Source organism: Tyto alba, unplaced genomic scaffold, assembly GCF_018691265.1.
Source record: "Tyto alba isolate M040663 unplaced genomic scaffold, T.alba_DEE_v4.0 Super-Scaffold_33, whole genome shotgun sequence".
In the NCBI taxonomy this organism is placed as follows: Eukaryota; Metazoa; Chordata; class Aves; order Strigiformes; family Tytonidae; genus Tyto; species Tyto alba.
Window position 1 is genome coordinate 16,818,440 of NW_024881308.1, and position 18,362 is coordinate 16,836,801.

Consider the following 18,362-nt stretch of genomic DNA (forward strand, 5'->3'; position numbering starts at 1 on the left):
GCACCGGCGCGTCCCCCCCAGCCGCCGCAACCCCGCTCCCACCCCTGCACCGTGGGGACCCCCCTCCGCCTCCCCCTCCCCAGCGCCATGTGGGTGCTCGGCCTCGGCCTCGTGGCCCTGAGCTGTGCCACCACGGTGCTGTGCGTGGCCGGAGCCCAGCGCCGGGCGCTGGATGCGGGCGGCCGCCGCCGTTACCACCGGGTGCAGCACGGCCACTGCAGTTACACCTTCGTGCTGCCCGAGGCCGACCCGCCGCCCTGCCCTCCCGTTGCCCCCCTTGCCCCCGTCGTCGCCCCCGGTCCCGCCAACGCGCTGTTGCAGCGGGACTCGCCGCTCGGCACCTCGCACGCCGGCCACGGGGCCGCCCAGCGCCTGCAGCACCTCGAGAGGATCCTGGAGAACAGCACCCGGTGGCTGCTGAAGGTAGGGTGCAGGGGGGATGGAGTTGGGGGGGGGGGGGGACGGAGGGGAGGGACAGGGGGACGGGCAGGGGTCTGCCTCCAGCACCCGAGTGCGCAGCGACCCCATACCGGCTGCCTGCCCCCGCTCCCTGTGGGTGTGCTGGGGGGGTTTTGGGGGGGGGGGGTTCATGCCTGCCCAAGCAGCGGCGCTGCGGCCGCGCTGGCATCTCTCCTGCAGATTTGCAACCTGGGCCTCATCCTGGCCCGTTTGCACCGGGTGCTGTCTCCTCGGAGGGGGTGGGTGCTGCAGGCGGTGGGTGCTGCAGGTCACCGGCGCTCGTCGCTGGGGCTGTGTCCCCCTGCACCCCCCGCCACCCTTGCTGTGGCTCCCCTGGGGCTCAGCGCTCCCCGTTCTGGGTCAGGATGTGGCCCTGCTGGGAAGCTCTTGGGGAGGGTTTTGGCAAGCGGCGGAGCGAGGGACCTAATGGCCACCAAAACCTCTCCAGCTTCATCGTTTTCCCTCTTCGGGGCTTTGCAAAAGCTGACGGCGCTTGGTGAGGCTTTGAGTGGGACCCCCAGGTGGCACTGAAACACACTGGGGGGGGCGTGGGGTTGCAAGCTGGGGGGCAGTGGGGTGCTCCATGTGTGCCCACAGTGGTGCCCCCCACCCCAGCTCACCCCGTCCCTGCTGCCTGAGGCAGAAAGCAGCGTTTCCTTCCCAAGGGCTCGCAAGCACTGGTGCCCCCCCACACACTTCCATCAGACCCAGGAATAGCCCCCCAACCAGCTCATCCTGGGGGACACCTCCCCGGGGGGGCCATAAACCGCACCCCAGTGAGGTCCCAGCACCCTGGGCACCTGTGCTGATAAGAGGGTGAGAGGCTTGTCCCCGGCTGTCACGGACCCTCCAGCCGAGCGGCAGCGCCAGCACAGCCCCATCCACGTCCCGGCAGTGTCCCACCGGGGTGCAGCAGGACCTGAGTGCCTCTGCACCCCGATTTCCTGGGTGATGGCCCCGGCTCAGCAGCGCTGCGAGACGGTGCGTGCCGAGCCCCAAACACACCGAGCAGAGGTCCTGGGGGTGGCCGGTGCCAGCCACGCTGCTCGGGGAGCCTCTCCTGGCCGTGGGGGACAAGGGCGGGTGGCAGGGATGTGTAGGGCTGTCCCCTGTCCCCCTCAGCCATCCTAGATGACAAATTCCTCAAAAGCTGGGAAAACGCTGAGCCACGGCTCTGCTGAAAGCCAGCCCGAGGTGTCGCAGAGGGACAAGCAGAGCCAGCCACCAGTGAATCTCCATCCCTGAGGGATATCCTGGGTCTGCTGAGCATGCACAGCCCTGGGCTCCCTGCACCCTGGGGTCCCAGCACCCTGGAGTCCCAGCACCCTGGGGTCCCAGTACCCTGGAGTCCCAGCACCCTGGGGTCCCAGCACCCTGGGGTCCCTGCACCCTGGAGTCCCAGCACCCTGGGGTCCCAGCATCCTGGAGTCCCAGCACCCTGGGGTCCCTGCACCCTGGAGTCCCAGCACCCTGGGGTCCCAGCACCCTGGGGTCCCAGCACCCTGGAGTCACAGCACCCTGGAGTCCCTGCACCCTGGGGTCCCTGCACCCTGGGGTCCCTGCCTTGGGGTCCCTATGCCCTTGGGGTCCCTCTGTGCTGGAGTCCCTGCACCCTGGGGTCCCTGCCTCGGGGTCCCTATGCCCTGGGGTGCCCAGACCAGCTCTGAGCTTCTCTCAGGTCAAGGGCAGCCTTCGGGCATGGCTGAGCAAAGCGGGGTTCTGGGGGTCCCAACACAGGGGCGCGAGGCCCTGTCCCAGAGCAGGCAGCCACAGCACATCTGGGCAGCTGTGGGCAGCGATGCCCCACACCACAGCCCCAAGGGAGCACGGGGCAGTGGGGCACTGAGCAGCCAGTATCCCACCCCATCCCACCCCGCAGCACAGCCCTCTCCATTTAGAGGCAGCTTACAGCTATTTTTTTTCTCTTGTTCCTCGGCTTTCCTAATTTAACCAGAGCTGCCCAGGGAGGATTGTTTTGGTCGGACTCCAGGCCTGAAAAAACAAACCAGGGCTCAAAGGAGGCATCGGGTTCAGGGACAGATTGTAAACAACGTCGCATCCCCGTCTGCTCTGCCCTGGCCCGGGGAGCCCTGCCGGGTGCTGAGGGCTGGAGGGGGGCCTGCCAGAATCAACAGGCACCCCCAGCATCCAGCAAGGCTCCCCCCAGCCCCAGTATCCCCCCAAAACCCCACCCGAGGCAGTGGGGTGCAGCCCCCCATGGCCGGGAGGGACAGGGACATGGTGAGGACCCAGCCCACGTGGACACGTGGCTTCTGCTTGCCGTCCCGTCGACTGTTCCTGTCTCAGGAGGAATTAATTTTAGTTCAAACACAAACAACTGATGGTGCCTCCAGGTCTGGGGCGCGGGGGGGCTCGGGGTGGGATGGGGTCCCCAGTGGGGCAGTGGCAGGGTGGCAGCTCTGGGGCACCCACAGCACAGGGGCCAGTGCTGCTCACCCTGGCACGGGGCGCAGGCAGTGAGTGGGGGGCTTTCTCCCCACTTCTGACCTTGCCCCCCAGCCAGTGCTTTTAGGATGCTTAGAAATACTGGGGCAGGATGGGGACAGGGACGGGGGCAGGATGTGACTGCAAGAAGGCGTCACAGGATCATCCAAATACGGGCAATGGGTGGCTGGCACCGGGACGGCGGCGTGGCCGGGATCCCTCCTGCTCCCAGGCAGCATTTTGGGGTGACCCACATCACCACGGTGTGTCCCCCCCCAGCTGCTCTGCCCTTCCTGGGGAGGACCCGAGGCTGGTGGGACCCCCCCCCCTGAGCCCAGGCAAGCCTCGGCACCTGTGGGGCGAAAGGAGGGCGAGCCCAGCTTCCCAGCTCTCTGCACAGAGACTGTCCCACTTGGGTCCCCTGTGCCACCCGAGGCTGGGGACACTGTGCCCCCCTCTAGCCCCAGCTGGTCCCAGTGACCTGCCAGGGCCAGGAGCTGGGGCTATTTCTCCGGCTGGGCTCCAACCTCCCTGTGCCAGCCTGACCTTTTCCATGGGTATGTACTGCCCTTGGGCTCAGAGATATGTTTATTTAAAAGAAGAAGAAAAAAAAAAAAAAAAAAAAGCAGCAAGATTGAGAGGGAGAAAAGGCCTCTTCGAACCCTGTGAAGCAACAAGATTAACGACGTGGTTAAAGGGAAACTCTCCAGCAATCACTCAGCTTGGGGAAATGTTTTCCAGACGCGGCTCTCCGACCTTTCCCTGCTTCCTCCCTGCGAGCACGTTCCCGTGAGGGAAAATCCCTGGAGAAGCGGGGTGCAGGCAACGCCAGCTGGGGTGCCCAGCCCCTGGGACCCTCCTGCCCTCCGTGGGTGCTGCCGGCGGGGTGCTGGTTTCGCCGCTGCGCCGGGTCTGGGGAGGAGGGAACGGGCCCGGCTGCTGCCAGCGAGATTTCATCATGTGCAAACAAGTGCAGAGCGGAGCCCTGTGCCCTGGCCCGCTGCCGGCCCCGCTCCCGTGCCGAGCATCCCAGCCCCGCTGCCTGCCCGCCCGAAAGCACCCACCCACCCCGGCCGGTCTCTCCTGGACCACAACCCCACGGGATGCTCGGGGGGATGCGGGGCTCTGTCTGCACCAGGGCAGCAGGATGCGGGCGGTGTGGGGACGGGGGGGGATCTGTGGGGTGGAGGGAGCTGGGCAGCACACCCCCCCCCCCCCAACATCCCATCCCCTCCTGCTCTTGGGGGCTGCCCGGTGCGGGGCTGCTTTCCCAGCGTGGGCGGCAGCGTGGCCCCTTCCGCTCCCCACGGCCCCCGCCGAGGGACCGGGCCCCCCCCCCCCCCCCCCCCCCCCCCCCCCGCCGAGGCCTTCGCCCCGGGGGAAAGGCCGAATGGGAACCTCATGGTGGGGCCGCCAGAAATAGCAAAGCCTTTGGGAAAGGCAGCTCCCCCCGCGGGCTGGGAAAGCGGAAGCGACATCTCAGCTGTGTGCACAGCCGGCTTCTTCCCAGCCCCGAGTGCTTTCCCGTGGTGGGGCAACACCGGGGCGGGGGGGGGGGGGGGAACACGGACACCCACCTTCCCTGGCTGGTGGTGACACCCTCCCCCCTCAGCTTCCACAGCCCCAACCCTGGGAACGCTGGGGCTGGGGGCTGGCAGCCGATGCCAACGCCAGCACCGATGCCGATGCCGGCCATTCCCATGGCTCAGGCCACCCCAGGCGGGCAGCAGCCCCGGTTTGCCAGCAGATCCGGGCACACACCAGCCCGTGCCTGGTCCCGCAGGCTGGGAACCTCGGCAGGGAGATCCCTTTGTCCTCCCAAGAAGCTTCAAATGGCCCTGAAATGGGTCGTGCCACGCCAAAACGGTCCCAGGGATGTGCCCGGGCGCCGTGCCGAGCGCTGCCAGGCTCGGCCGGGCTGCCCAAACGACCCGCTATCCCCCCTCCGCAGCTGGAGAGCTACATCCAGACGAGCATGAAGCCGGAGATGGCGCAGCTGCGGCAGACGGCGGTGCAGAACCAAACTGCCACCATGCTGGAGATCAGCAGCACCCTCCTCAACCAGAGCGCCGAGCAGAGCCGCAAGCTCACCGACGTGGAGGCCCAGGTGAGGGGGCTGGCCAGGGCGCCCAGCACCCATGTCCCCACGGCCCCACCACCCCCAGGGCTGTGGCTTGGTTTCTCAGCTTCTAAAAGCGGGGTGCTTCCCCGCCCCGCGGCGATGCGTGGTTGAACACGCGGGTGCTCAGGGGTGCCCAGGGTGGGGTTTGCCGGGGAGCAGCAAGCCCGGTGACACCGGGGACGTGGCGTGGCCCCGGCTGCTCACGGCCATGCTCCCCTCGGCTCCCGGCGCAGGTGCTGAACCAGACGTCGCGCATCGAGATGCAGCTGCAGGAGAACTCCCTGTCTACCACCAAGCTGGAGAAGCAGCTGCTGCTGCAGACGAACGAGATCCACAAGCTGCAGAACAGGAACAAGTAGGACCCGGGGCCACCCGGGAACACCCTGAAGCCCCCAGACCTCGGGGGGGGGAGGCTGGTTTTTCCCACCCCAGGAGCGCAGCTGCACTTTGAGGGGGGGCTTGAACACCTCCAGGGGCTAGCTGGGGTCCCTGGGGGATTGCACAGCCCCCTTGGGGTTTGGTCTCCTCAAGCACGTCCCGGAGGTGCCTGGCATGGTGCAATTCGGTGGCTGCAGCAGAGGATGGGGACAACGCTGTGTCCCCGCAGACACGCTGGGGCACCGCAGCTGCGGCTGGGTCCGCTCTGCCACCCGCTCCCCACCCAGCACAGCCACAGCCCCCCCCCCCCTCCCCATAACCACGGCCTCCCCCTTTCCAGCATCCTGGAGGTGCGGGTGCTGGAGATGGAGACGAAGCACCAGGCAGAGCTGGCGGGGGCCCGCTCGGAGAAGGAGAAGCTGCAGCGGCTGGTGAGCCGGCAGAGCGGCACCATCGAGGAGCTGGAGAAGTCGCTGCTGGCCACCAGCGCCAACACCAGTTTGCTCCAGCGCCAGCAGGTCCAGCTGCTGGAGTCGGTGCAGAGCCTGGTGCGCCTCGTCTCCCAGGGCAGAGGTGAGCCGGGCAGTGCGGGCAGGGCGCAGGCAGCGGGAGAGCCCCTCGCCCTTCCCGAGAGGGGCCAGGCTGCTGGGCCAGCCCCTGTGCTCAGCTCAGGCTTGGGTCACTTCCCCCCAAAAACGAGCCCTGCATCGCATCCGAGCCCCCAAGGGAGGGTCCATGGCCCGACGCCGTCCCCAGCCGTGGCAAATCCCCCGGCTTAGGCTGGCGGCAGCGCCGGTGCAGCACGGCCGCCTCACCCAGCCCTGGGGAGACGGCGCAGAAGAAAGAAAAATAATCCGTGGGCACAAAAACATCCTAAAGGGAGAAGGGAAGAGCGACAGAGCCAGGCAGGGCTGCGGGAGCGGCGGGGTTTCTGCCGGCTCACCATCCCCTCTGCCACAGCCCCGCTGCCCGGGCAGGAGCAGCTTTTCCAGGACTGTGCCGAGGTGCAGCGGGCCGGCATCCACGCCAGCGGCGTCTACACCCTCCGCATCGCCAACCTCAGCGAGCCCAAAAAGGTGAGCACAGCCCCCAAAGGGCTCCCACCGCAGCACCCCGGGGTGCTGCCCGGCCCCGGTGCCACCCAGTGCCCACCAGTGCCACCCCGCACCAGGGTGGGTTATTGCTGTCGCCTGGCACGTCCCAACCCCCTCTCGCCGCGGCAGTGCCCCCCACCCCATCTGGCTGTGGGGGGTGAGGTGCCTCGGAGGGGTGCGGGGGGCGGGGGGGGTGAAGGCAGGGCTTGCCCAGGCTGTCAGACAGAGGATAAAAAATGATTTTAAAGTCATCCCCACCCATGAGCGCTGTGCCCCAGCCCCTGCCCACGGTCACGGAGGGAGGAGAGACCCCCCCCTAAACCAGGCGCTGGGCACAGCACATGCTCGCCAGCCCTTCTGCAAGCTCTAGCACCCATGCTGAGCTGCCCAGCCCGGGGGGTGGGGGGGGTGGGGGGATAGGCACCCCACTTCCCACCTCGTCGCCCCACTCTGCAGCCCGTCCCGGCTCTCCCCGCTGCAGGCGTACTGCGACATGGAGACGGAGCGGGGGGGCTGGACCGTCATCCAGCTCCGCGTCAACGGCAGCCTCAGCTTCCAGAGGAGCTGGAGGGAGTACAAACAGGTCTGCAACCCCCCCCTCATCCCTGCCCCGGGGAAGGGGGGGAGTAGCCGGGGGCCACCCCACATTCACCCGCCCCGCTGCTCCCCCCTCCCCAGGGCTTTGGGGACGCGGCGGGTGAGTACTGGCTGGGTAACGAGGCCGTGCACCTCCTGACGAGCCAGGCACCCTACGCCCTGCGCGTCGAGCTGCGGGACTGGGAGGGCGGCCAGGTCTATGCCCACTACGGGAAATTCCAGCTGGGGAGCGAGCGGCAGCTTTACAGGTAGGAGAGAAGCACCACAGGGAGGTGGGGGGGGTCGGTCACCCAGCCACCTCCCACTGTCCCCGAGCCCCGAGGGCAGTGGTGGCCACGGGCGAGGGCTGGCTGCCGTGCCCCAGGGGTGCAGGATCACACTGGGATTTCCCGGCGGGGTTACGGGCAGCGGGATCTCCCATCTCAGCCGGGAGCGGTGACAGCAGGCAGCCAGAGCGCCCGCTGCTTGGGCAAGTGGGGGTGACACGGCCGTGGCCACCGGGCACTCCCAGGGGTGCTGGGCACCCCAGGCCCGGGGGGGGAAGGATGCCGCGCTCCTGCCGCCGGGCTTGCGAGGAACCCAGGCCTGGCCACGGGCAGGAGGGTGGCAGGGACCTGGGTGCTTCGGTGCTGGGCTGGGGGGGTGGAGATCCCCTGCACTGGGCATCCCGTGCACGCACCACGCCGACCCCCAGCCAAGAGGGCTCCAGGAGCCTCGGGGGGGGCCCTCTCTGCATGACATCCCGCCCCCCCCCCCCCGTCCCGGGGACCCTCAGGACAGGCCCTCCAAGCCAGCAGACCCAGCCCAAGCTGGAGCTGCAGGATCTCTGCCCGCATCCCTCCACGCCGGCCCTTCCTCAGCTCATGGCGCCCCACGGCATTCAACACCCCACCCCACCGCTGCGGAGCAGGGCTGAGGGGCTTTGTGACACCGCCCCCCCCCCCCACCCCCCGACCCCCACCAACCAGTAGCCACCTGGCACTGACGGTGGCCGTGGCCATGCCGGGCGGGGGCTGGCGACAGGCTCTCGCTGCAGGACTACAGCGGCACGGCCGGGCAGCAGAGCGGCATGGCGCTGCAGGGCACCCGCTTCAGCACCCGCGACGCCGACAACGACAACTGCCTCTGCAAGTGCGCCCAGATGCTGTCGGGAGGTGAGCGGAGAGAGGTGGGACAACCCCCCCACCCCCCCCCCCCCCAAACCCCACGCAGCACCCCATGGGCGCCCACCCGGGATGCCACCCTCTCTCCCTCCCTCCTCGCAGGCTGGTGGTTCGATGCCTGCGGCCTCTCCAACCTCAACGGCATCTACTACCCGGCGCGGCACAACATCCGCAAGCTCAACGGCATCCGCTGGCACCATTTCCAGGGGCCCAGCTACTCCCTGAAGGGCACCCGCATGCTGATACGACCCACCGGCTTCTAGCACGCCGGCAACCAGGGCCGTGCCGCAACTGGTACCAGCCCGGCACGGCGGGAAGGGTCCGGGAGAAGGGGTGGTTGGTGGAGACTGAGCAGGGAAGCTTTTCCCCCCCTCCCCAGTTATATGTATATATATATATATTTTTTTTTTTTTTTTTTTTTTTTTTTTAACTTGTGTTGATCCCATCTTCCGGGAGCCTGCGCCTGGCGGAGGGGGGGGCACCCCGGCTGTGCCGGAGGGACCCGCGGGCAGTGAGGAGCTGGTGCTGCCGGAGATGGCGAGGGGGGCTCTGACTTAAACCAGAGCCCCCTCCCCGCTGCAAAGGGCTTCAGCCCATGGAAACCACCCGGTCCCACCTCAGCTTCTCCCCGTCCTCCTGCTGGGCCTCTGGGTTTTGCCCTGAGGATGGGGGGGGGGGGGGGGGCAGGGTCCAAGACCCCCCCAGGACTCCGTGCACCCTCAGCCAGGCTCCAAGGCACGGTGAGGGCTTTGCCTTTTCTGGGGGTTTTGGGGCATTGCAGAGCCCCCACCCTGCCGCCTTCGCCATGGGATTAGGGGAGCTGGCGAGGGTGGGGGTCCCCGGGCATGGCCGTGCAGGGGGGCATGGGCTGTCCCCTCCCGCGTGTGTGGGCCCGAGCCACTGTCCCCACGCGTGGCAGCACTGCCACTGCTCCTCGCAGGACCAGGATGGGCATTTCCAGCCCCTGGGGTGGGTGGGAGTCACTGGGGGGACTGTCCCCAGGCTGGGGGGGGGGTGGGGGAGGGCAGGCAGGGGGGGTCAGGCAGTGAAGGCAGGGTGGCAGAGCCCCAGGACGGGCAGGATGGGGCTGAGGGGTCACAGGGCTGCGTTTGAGATGGGGCTGGAGGGTGGGAGGTGGCGGGGGAAAGAGTCCTGGCGAGGTGGGAGGGGGGGGTGGTCTGATCTGGGGCAGGGGAGGGATGAAAGGGGGGTGCAGGAGGGGGAAGCGGGGCACAAGGCTGAGACCCCCTTGCCCGTGGTTGCACTGAGGTGGCAAATCCACCCTGAGGGGACACTGGGGAGCAGCCTGGGAAGAGCGGGGTGCGGGGCAGCTGGGGGCCGCCCCCACCCCCCCAAGGTTCTGACGCAGTTTGGGCTGGAGGCGCTTTTATTTTTGTATGGAGAGATATTTATTTTCCAAGAGTCGGCAGAGTGGGAGTGGGGTCCCTGCACCCCACAACCTCAGGGCAGGCACCCCTCCACCCACTTCGGCAACCGGGAGAAAAGGGGGGGGGGGGGGGCAGGAAGGGCTGTGGGACAGGGCAGGACAGACAGACCCCAGGTGTCTCCATGAGACCCTGAGCAGCTCGGTGCACAGGTGAGCCCCGGGGAGGGCAGAGCTCGGTGACACCCAGCCACAGCCTGTCCCTGTCACCCTTCTGCAGGTGTCCCTGTCCCCCTCAGCCCCATCACCACCAGTGGTACCTTGCAGCCCAGTACCCCTCACCCCCGGGGGGTCCCCAGGTCACCTGTCTTACTGGTACCCAAGCCCTTGGGGACCGGTGGCAGCGGTGGCATCTGCCAGGGACCCGCTGCCTCCCTGACACCCACGCACCCCTCCCCAAAACAGGTCCCTCTCGCCCCGAGTGGGTGACTGCAGAGACCCCGCAGAGCTGAGGACTTGGGGAACCCTTCGCCGTCGCCCAACCCCAGAACCCCGGAGCGGGGCGAGGGGCGCAGGGACACGCTGTCCTCCCCGTGGGGACGGTGGGACCCACTGGCAGGGTGCTGGCACGGGCAGCGAGGAGGCTCCCGACGCCCTGCCTGCAAAGCCGTCCCCAGGCGTTCGCTAATTAACGGTGATTAAAGCACGTGACGTAGTTGGCACTTCCAGAAGATGCTCATCAGCGGGGCTGCGCGGAATAATTAAAATATGGAAAATACAAGGCGGGGGGGGGGGGGGGGGGAGTGGGGGGAGGCTGCCTGGGAGCCGCACTGCAGGCGGCAATCATCCCGGCACGGCTGCGGGCCCAGGGTCCCCCCCGGCCCCCCGGCGCGGCTGCACCTGGGCTGGGGGCTGCGTGCCAGGCAGGGGGGCGGCCCCCACCCCGGGGGTGCTGGGCCTGGCTCCCCAGACTGGAGTGCTGCTGGTTTTGTCTCTCTCCCAGCTCCTGCCTGCACAAGGGGCACCCATGGGAGACCCCGGCATTGGGGGGGGGGGGAGTGCGAGGGCAATGGACCCCCCCCACTCCCCCCCATCCGACTGCCCCTCCTTCCTCGAAATAACAGACGGGCTCAGCTGCGTCTCCCCACCGAAACTGGAGCTGCGGGGAGCAGCTGCCAGGGAAGGTGATAGGGAGCACTGGGGCCACCCTGCTGTCCCCAGCAGGGACACGCAAAGGGGGGGGACATTCCCGGGGGGGGGTGGGGGTGTCACACGTCGCCTCAACGCTGCCGTGCCAAGGTTTTCATGGGGTCAGCTGAAGGCTCTGACACACACCCCCCCACACCCACACACCCCCACCCCCCCGAGAACACGGCTCCTGCTGTCCGTGCATCTGCGCGTGCACACGGACATGCATGCGCATGGACATGCGTGCGCATGGACACGTGCACACACAAGCAGGCATGCACACAGGCTGCTCGGCCCGTACTCGCTGCTGGGCCCCCCCCCCCCCTTCTCCTTGGCAATAGGAGCAAATTTAGACCAAGCCCTGGACACGCCGGGCCGAGGAATCCGGCAGCGCAGCCGGTCCCAGGCGCCGGTGGGGATCCAGTTCCTGCAGAGCTCTCCCCGGGGGCAAAGCCTGTCCCCAAGGGAGTCCCTGGGGTCCCTGTCACCCCCTGGTGTCCAGTGCCTCGGGGAGGCACCCAGCACCCCACGTGCCACTTTATCATTAAGGTCCCTTGATCATTAAGGATGTGTGCGCTTCCTCCCCAGCCCGTTTCCTCAGCCTGACTCACCGGCCAGATGCCACCTCGGTGTCCTGGCCACCGCGTCCTGGCCACCACATCCTGCCCACCCTGTCCCCCCCCCCCGCCCACCGCATCGCAGGCAGCCGGACCTCCCTGTACCCCAGCGGGAGCTGGATGGATCCTGCACCCTGGGCGGTGGCTCCGAGCAGACATGCCCAGTGCAGGAGCCGGGCTGGGGTGGGAAATATTTTACCCCCGTGAGGGCTTTTTTGGGGACCCCAAGAGCTGGATGGAGCAAGGCTGAGCTGGGGGGAAGCGCTGGCTGGGGAGGGAAGGGGCGGCAGCGGCTTTGACCCCTTCAAAAATGAAAACTGCAGCCCTGGGGTGCTCAGCTGGCCCTTGTCACTGGGCCATCACCGCCACCATGCACGTGGCATTTGCCGAGCGGTGCCTGTGCCGGGCAGGTTGGCTCCCTGCACCGGGGGAGCAATTTGCAGCCACGGCCCCAGCCGGGGGGAGGCAGCGGCAGGGCCGGTGTCCAGCCGGGGTCCCTTGGGTGCAGGCGCTGGTGGCTTTGGTGTCACCTTCCCCAACAGCTCCCTGCCCGCGCGGCAAGGAGCAGGAGGACCTCACCGGTGCTGGAAGGGGGGGACCATGGTGCTGCGCGAGGCCGCCCGAGGGGGATAACGCCCGGGCGTTTTTCATCTTCAAAGCTCTCCCTGCACCGACTTTTATCCTCCCCCCTGGGAGGTCTCCGCTATCACCGCCCCCATCTCACAGTCCCGGGGGAGCCGGGGCTCGGCCAAGCTCGGCAGCGCTTTGCCGGAGCGGGATGCGGAGGCAGGGGAGGGCTGCAGGCGCGGTCGGCGGGGTGCTGGCTGCGGCACAGAGGGGAATCCCGCCGGCCAGGGCTCTGCCGGGACCTGCCGGACCCAACCGCCGCCTCCGCCGGGCCCGCCGGGCCCCGCGCTGGCACGCCGCGGCACGGCACCCCATCGCACCCCCCCGGCACCCCCGCCGCTCGGCACTGCCTGCCCCTGCCCCATCCCGACCTCCGCCGCCTCAAGAGACAGCAACGCACACGGCCTCCAAAGCCCAGGGATTTAATGAAACCGGCTGCGTTATTATCACTATTACTATTTACAGTTCAAACATCAGGAAAAACAGTAAAAATGAGGAAAAGACCAACGACCGTTGTCTTCATAAATACCAGGGCTCTTCGTGCCCGCTGGCACCCGGGAGGGGACACAACTCCTCGCAGACACTCGCAGCCCTGTGCTGCCTGAAGTGGGGGAGCCGGGTTTGCCCCCCCATCCCTTTGCCCCGTGAAGCGCCCAGCTTCTCCCAGACCTTCAGCATTAAGACGGGGATGCAGCCCCCCCAACCCCAGGCAGAGTGGCCCCCTCGGTGGAGGCTGCAGGGGGGGGGGCTGCTCCTGCATCCCTGCTCCGTGCAGGGGGGATCTGGCCCCTTCCCCCCGCCACCCATGGGTGCAGGGCAGGCGGGAGCACCCGGGAAGCGCAGGCAGGCCGACCAGACGTGGGGTCCCATGGGGGCAGGTGAGGGGAGGGTGTTGGGGACACGTGTCCTCTACTGTCCCACGGGGACCTGGCTCTCCGGGGCCGGCACGGGGGCCTGACAGAGCCAGCACCAGCGGGAAGGATGCCTGGCCACCTCACTGGGGCTGTGCCAGCGCCGCTGCGGCACGGGGAGCAGGGAAGCAAGAAAGGGGCTGCGCTCGAGGGTCCCGTCCCCACTCCCTCCCCGTCCGGCGTGGCCCACAACCCGTCCCCGCCGCCGCACCGCTACACGTCAGAGACTTGCTGGGGCTCCCGGGCTTGGCGCAGCCCGTAGAGCCACTTGATGACGCGGGCGTTGCGCTCGATGACGGAGATGCCGTACGGGACGCGCTCGGCCGGCCGCCCCTCCGGCGTGGCGGCGCTGGGCGGCGAGCGGCCGCCCTCCGAGCTGGCCGTGCTCACGCTGTGAAACTTGAGGGACACGATGTCGGAGCTGGCGCGGGCGAAGCGCTCGGCGCCCATGTCCTGCACCTCCTCGGGGTCGAGGCCGCAGTAGTTGAAGAAGCGCTCCAGGTCGGCGGTGGCCCGCGAGAGCCGGTCGCTCAGGTCCGATTTGGAGCGGTGCAGCAGGGGCTGCCGGCGGGCGCTTTCGGGGCGGGCGGGCGAGCTCCGTGGCGGGGTGGCCGGTAGCCCACCCGGGGTGGGGGACACGGGCACCGGGGTCGCCTGGCCCCGCGGAGCCCCGCAGGGACGGACGTCCACCCTCCGCACCGTCACGCTGCCGGGGGGCTTGGAGGCAGCGGGGGTCTCCGGCGACGGCTTGCCAGCACCCTCTGCCCCATCGCCCAGCACCGCCAGCGCCTCCGGCCGCCGCTTGCGCTCCCGCCCCAGTGGGCTCTCTGCCTTGGGGAAGGGGCTGTCGCAGAAGTTGATGAGGTTGTTGAGGATCTCCAGGTCCAAGGAGGTCTTCGGGCCACCAGCCTCGGCGCGGCGCGGCCCTGGGGGTGCCCTTCGGCTGGGGGTGAGCACGACCCGGCGCACGCCCGGGGTGAAGAGGGGCTGCTTGAGCAGCGGCGGCTTCACTGGCTCCTGCTTGGTGCTGGCGACCTGCTGGCTCTTCACGTACTTGGCCTTGTCGGCCTCCAGCCTCTCCACCGCGCTGGGTTTCCCGGCACCCGGCTCGGCGCGCCGGCGGAAATACGCGGGGCCTTTGCGGAGGATGCGGACGGGCATGGCCGAGGTGAAAGGCGCCGTCACCGTCACCCGCTTCACGGCATCACCGGCTTGCAGCGCCTCGACGACGGGCATCCTCCGCGCCGGCACCGCGGCACGGGGAAGGGCTCACGTGCCGTCGGCTGCGAAGAGGGGCCGGAGTGAGGGGCGGTGGCGGGGGGCGGGTGGTGGTCCCTGCCCGCGCCCCCGGCCCCGCCGTTAGACAAAGGCCGTGCGGTGCCGCACTGTCTGCGCCGGCCGTGCCGGGCCGCCTATTTGAAGGCAGGGACCACGCCTCCGCCCGCCACCGCGGCCTCCCCGAAACGTCCCCCCGGCCAATCCGCGGAGCAAGCCTCCTTCAAACCGCACCCGGGCCAATGGGGCCGGCGGGGAGGGCACCCCCAGCCCCGGCGAGGGGCACCCCGGGGAGAGAGGCCGCGGGCGGGCGGAGAGGGGTGGCTGTGGTTTGGCAGCCCCTCACCAACAGCTCTGCCTGTTCCCAAGGGGGGGGGTGGGAGGGTAGCCCCCAATCCAGGGGTGCATCATCTGTGCCCAGGGGCGCATCACCCACTCCCAGGGGTGCACGCCTGCTTACAGGGGTGCATCACCCACTCCCGGGGTGCATCGCCCACTCCCGGGGTGCATCACCCACTTCCAGGGGTGCACGCCTGCTTACAGGGGTGCATGCCTGCATCCAGGGGTGCATCACCCACTCCCAGGGGTGCATCGCCCACTCCCGGGGTGCATCACCCACTCCCAGGGGTGCACGCCTGCATACAGGGGTGCATCACCCACTCCCAGGGGTGCATCACCCACTCCCAGGGGAGCACACCTGCATCCAGGGGTGCATCACCCACACTCCGGAGTGCATCGCCCGCACCCAGGGGTGTATCCCCCCCACCCAGGGGTACGTCACCAGCCCCACTCACCCACCACCCCACCAGGCTGGGTAATTCGGGGCTCCACTCCCTGCCTCTCCCTCAGCTCTCAGCCCCCTTGCAGGCTCCGGGGTTGCTCCCAGGCTCCCCCCTCCCACCCCTGAACTCTTTGGAAAGCACCCGTGGGGGTTTCCACCTGCGTTTCCCCAGCCGAGGTGTGCCAGGAGCCACGCTGGGGCCCCCTGCACCCCATGTCCTTGGACCCCCGCCAACCCCAACAAGCTCAGCCTCCCGCCCCAACGGTCGCGCAGCGGCAACAGCCCGCCCACAGCGGGGGTTTGAGGGGGGGGGGGGGGGGGGGCCCAAACCAGCCCCGCACCCCTCTGCAGCCCCCCCGGGGGTGGGCACAGCCCGACGGGTCCCAACACACAGAGGGGTTCAGGGGGTGGCGGGGGGGATGTGTGGGGTCAGATCGGCCCCCACCTCCCCTCCCCTCCCCATGGCCCTGCCGAGCTGCTCAGCGCCCGGGGGGGTGACAGCAAACCCTGGGGGGGGGTGACAGCAAGCGCCGGCACTCACCGGGTGCAGCGGCGGGCACGGCAGAGGCCAGCGTGCAGTAGCCCCCTTCCCTCCTCCGGTGGCCCCGGCCCCGTCAAGCCGCTCGCCTGCCTACACGACTTCCTGGGTGCAACCCGGGGCCCGTCCCAGCGCCGGGCGCGGGCGGCAGGAGCCAACCCCGGCCCCCACAGCCCCACGCCACGGCCACGCCGAGCCACGGCTGCACCGCCTGCAAGCCCCTGCGTGCCAGCACACTGCTCCCCCCCACCCCACCCCGCGTTGGGGTCTGTACCCCAAGGGGGGTCCCCACGCAGCAGCCACGCCGGTGCATTCGCCGGTTTCCCATCCCCTGCCTGGGGGCTGGGACACACACACACACACACACACACACACACACACGCTGCTTTCTGACCTGGAAAGGGTCTGCAGGGGGGTTGGCCAGGCACGGGGACAGTTCCAGCACCAGCGCAGACCCCCCTGCCTGCTCCCCCGGGGTGGTTTTCTGCACCCCTCTGCGGGGAGCCCAGCGTGGGGGTGACCTGGGGACAGAGCAAGGCACCGACGTCCTCGCTGGGCAAGGACAGGGACAAGCAGGGAACCCCCCCCCACCCCGAGCCGTGCTTACAGCCCCCCACGGGAAGCAGGGCTGGGCTGTGAGCCCCCCCAGCCCAGCAAGAGACCTGGGGTTTGGGGAGAACTGGGTGCCTGTGCCGCAGCACCCCTCGGACCCCACTGTCCTCATACCCTGCGGCACAGGGAGGGCTTCCCAGCTCGGCACGGGGGTGCAAACATACCACCCCACCCCCGGGTAAAGCAAAGTGAGGACACATCCCTACATCGGGTGCTGGCGCTCAGCTCGGTGCCAGAGGCTCAGCCACGGAGGGGATGGCTGTTGGGGTGCAGGGGTGAGGACACTGGGCCCCCCAGCACAGACGCCCGTGGCCGGCGTGGGCTCCCCTCCCTGGCCTGGCCGTCAAGGGCACAACCTGCTGCTCCACATTCCTGCGGCGCTGAGCCGCCTGCGCTGGCACGGAGTCGGGCTGCGCCAAGCCCCGCCGAGCCAAGCTGAGCCAACCCACCCACCCCCCCCCAACACAGCCCCCAAAAACACAGCGACATTTTCCCGTGCCCCAAACCCGGCCGGAGCGTGGGGATTCGAGTGCCTGGGGGGCTGACGGCCCCACTCATGCTGTGGCCCCAGCTCCTGTCCCTCCCAGAGTGGGCAGCCCAGCCGGGCTCGCTTGGCACACCGGGTCGCCTTGTGCCACCCCCTCGCCGAGTGACCCAGCCCCACGCCGCTGGCACAGGACCAGCACAGCACCTCCATCCCCTCCACCGCCTACCTGGATCGGCCCTATGACGCGGGAGCCTCCTCGGCACGGCTCGGCTGCCACGCTGCTTCTCCCTAAACTCGTCCCGGGGGGTGTCCGGATGTCCCCGCTCCTCCTGCTCCCCATCCACGTCCTCCCCCTTCTCCCCGCGGGACGGCGGCTGGCAGGGCGCTGGAGTGGCAGCTTCCCGCTGAGTCAGCACGGGGCGAGGACGCCCTCCGAGGCAGCTCAGCGCTCCCATGGGATTAAAACCACGGGGCATTCCCCCATGCCAGGCCACGTCACGGCGCGGGTGCTGGTTCAGCCCACGGTGCCGGCCAGGCGCACGGCCGGAGGTGTTCGCACCGCCCAAAGCCAAAACAACCTCTGCGTGTCCCCTGCCCGCTGCGGGCAGAGGGTCCTGATGCCCTGCCAGGGCTTCGGGGCGAGGAGAAAATCCCCAGCCCCCCCGCGGGGCAGGGCCTGCTCTGATTTGGAAAAATCAGCGTGTTTCCCCACGCGCCTGGCAGCAACCCTCCGCCATCAATTCCAAAATGCAGCAAAATAACCCCGATCGCGCGAAGGGAGGTGGCAGAGCGGAGCAGGGTCACCACGTGGACCTTCTGGCCTGAACCCAAACCCTGGGGGGGGGCTCTGGGGGCTGCCCACCCCGTGGGACAGGCGTCTCCCGTGGAAGGGCCGGGAGTTTGGGCCGTGCAGCCCGGAGTTCGCTCACAGCCCTCGTGTTTTTCAGCTTGCTCTTGGAAGCAAGGCAAGGAGCTGGCGAAGGGAGAAAAGCCGAGTGGAGCACACAGAAAACAGGTCACCCGGGTGCCCGAGGGCTGCCCGGCACTTGGGCAACAGCAAAGTTGGATCTGCACAACGAGCTCGGCTGGAAAAATGCTGCCCGGAGAGGGGCTGTGTGTCCCCCCCCAGCCCCCCGAGCCCGCGCAGGGTGCAGGCAGCCGGCCCCTGCCCGGGCATGTCTGGGCAGCCGGGTGGATTTTTGGAGCGGGGCGTTGGAGCCAGGCAGCGCCCCAGAGCCTCACCCTCCCTGGGAGCATCCCGGGATGGGTTTGGGGAGGGCAGCCCGCCGTGGGAGCGCTCCCCCAGCACCCGGCTCAGCACCTCTGCTGCTGCTGCTCCGGGGACGGGGCAAGGACAGGGGAAAAAGTGTCTGGGAACGGAGGGAGAGGCGGGTGCTGGTACTGGATCTGCTCTCACATCCCACAAGGGCTCGGGACTAGACCCCTTCCCCACCCTGTGCTGCTTTGAGGACCTCCCGGGAGCTAAATCTAGCCACCAACAAGCAAAAAATGTGCTCAGAGGCCAAATCCTCCCTGGAAGCGCTGGGTGGAGGCGGCTGCGGGTGCCCGGCAGCACCCACGGGGCAGCGAGGCAGAGGCTTGGTGTGTCTTGGGCACCCCCCTGGAGCTGGGAGCACCCCTCAACCCCCTCGTTTGGTCAGGTGCTAATTCCTGGCATTTAATT

The 18,362-nt window shown here is 68.7% G+C and overlaps 2 protein-coding genes across 4 annotated transcripts; one reads left to right on the forward strand and one right to left on the reverse strand.

Moving 5' to 3' along the window:
* On the forward strand, positions 1 to 8,631 carry ANGPT4 (angiopoietin 4). 2 transcript variants are annotated; one of them, XM_042800782.1, is made up of 9 exons: positions 1 to 423; positions 4,856 to 5,011; positions 5,260 to 5,381; positions 5,745 to 5,977; positions 6,365 to 6,480; positions 6,980 to 7,081; positions 7,177 to 7,343; positions 8,119 to 8,249; positions 8,361 to 8,631. In XM_042800782.1, exons 1-9 carry the CDS (start codon positions 88 to 90, stop codon positions 8,519 to 8,521), a joined length of 1,524 nt encoding a protein of 507 aa, XP_042656716.1. In that variant the 5' UTR covers positions 1 to 87; the 3' UTR covers positions 8,522 to 8,631. The 2 variants fall into 2 exon arrangements, with proteins under 2 accessions (XP_042656716.1, XP_042656715.1); XM_042800781.1 differs by having other exon boundaries at positions 10 to 423; positions 7,243 to 7,343.
* A 3,846-nt stretch (positions 8,632 to 12,477) lies between these two features.
* Positions 12,478 to 17,572, reverse strand: FAM110A (family with sequence similarity 110 member A). 2 transcript variants are annotated; one of them, XM_042800783.1, is made up of 2 exons: positions 16,905 to 17,572; positions 12,478 to 14,268 (listed from the first exon to the last, which is right to left on the reverse strand). In XM_042800783.1, exon 2 carries the CDS (start codon positions 14,219 to 14,221, stop codon positions 13,199 to 13,201), a length of 1,023 nt encoding a protein of 340 aa, XP_042656717.1. In that variant the 5' UTR covers positions 14,222 to 14,268; positions 16,905 to 17,572; the 3' UTR covers positions 12,478 to 13,198. The 2 variants fall into 2 exon arrangements, with proteins under 2 accessions (XP_042656717.1, XP_042656718.1); XM_042800784.1 differs by lacking the exon at positions 16,905 to 17,572 and adding an exon at positions 15,583 to 15,795.
* Between the last annotated feature and the right edge of the window lie 790 nt (positions 17,573 to 18,362).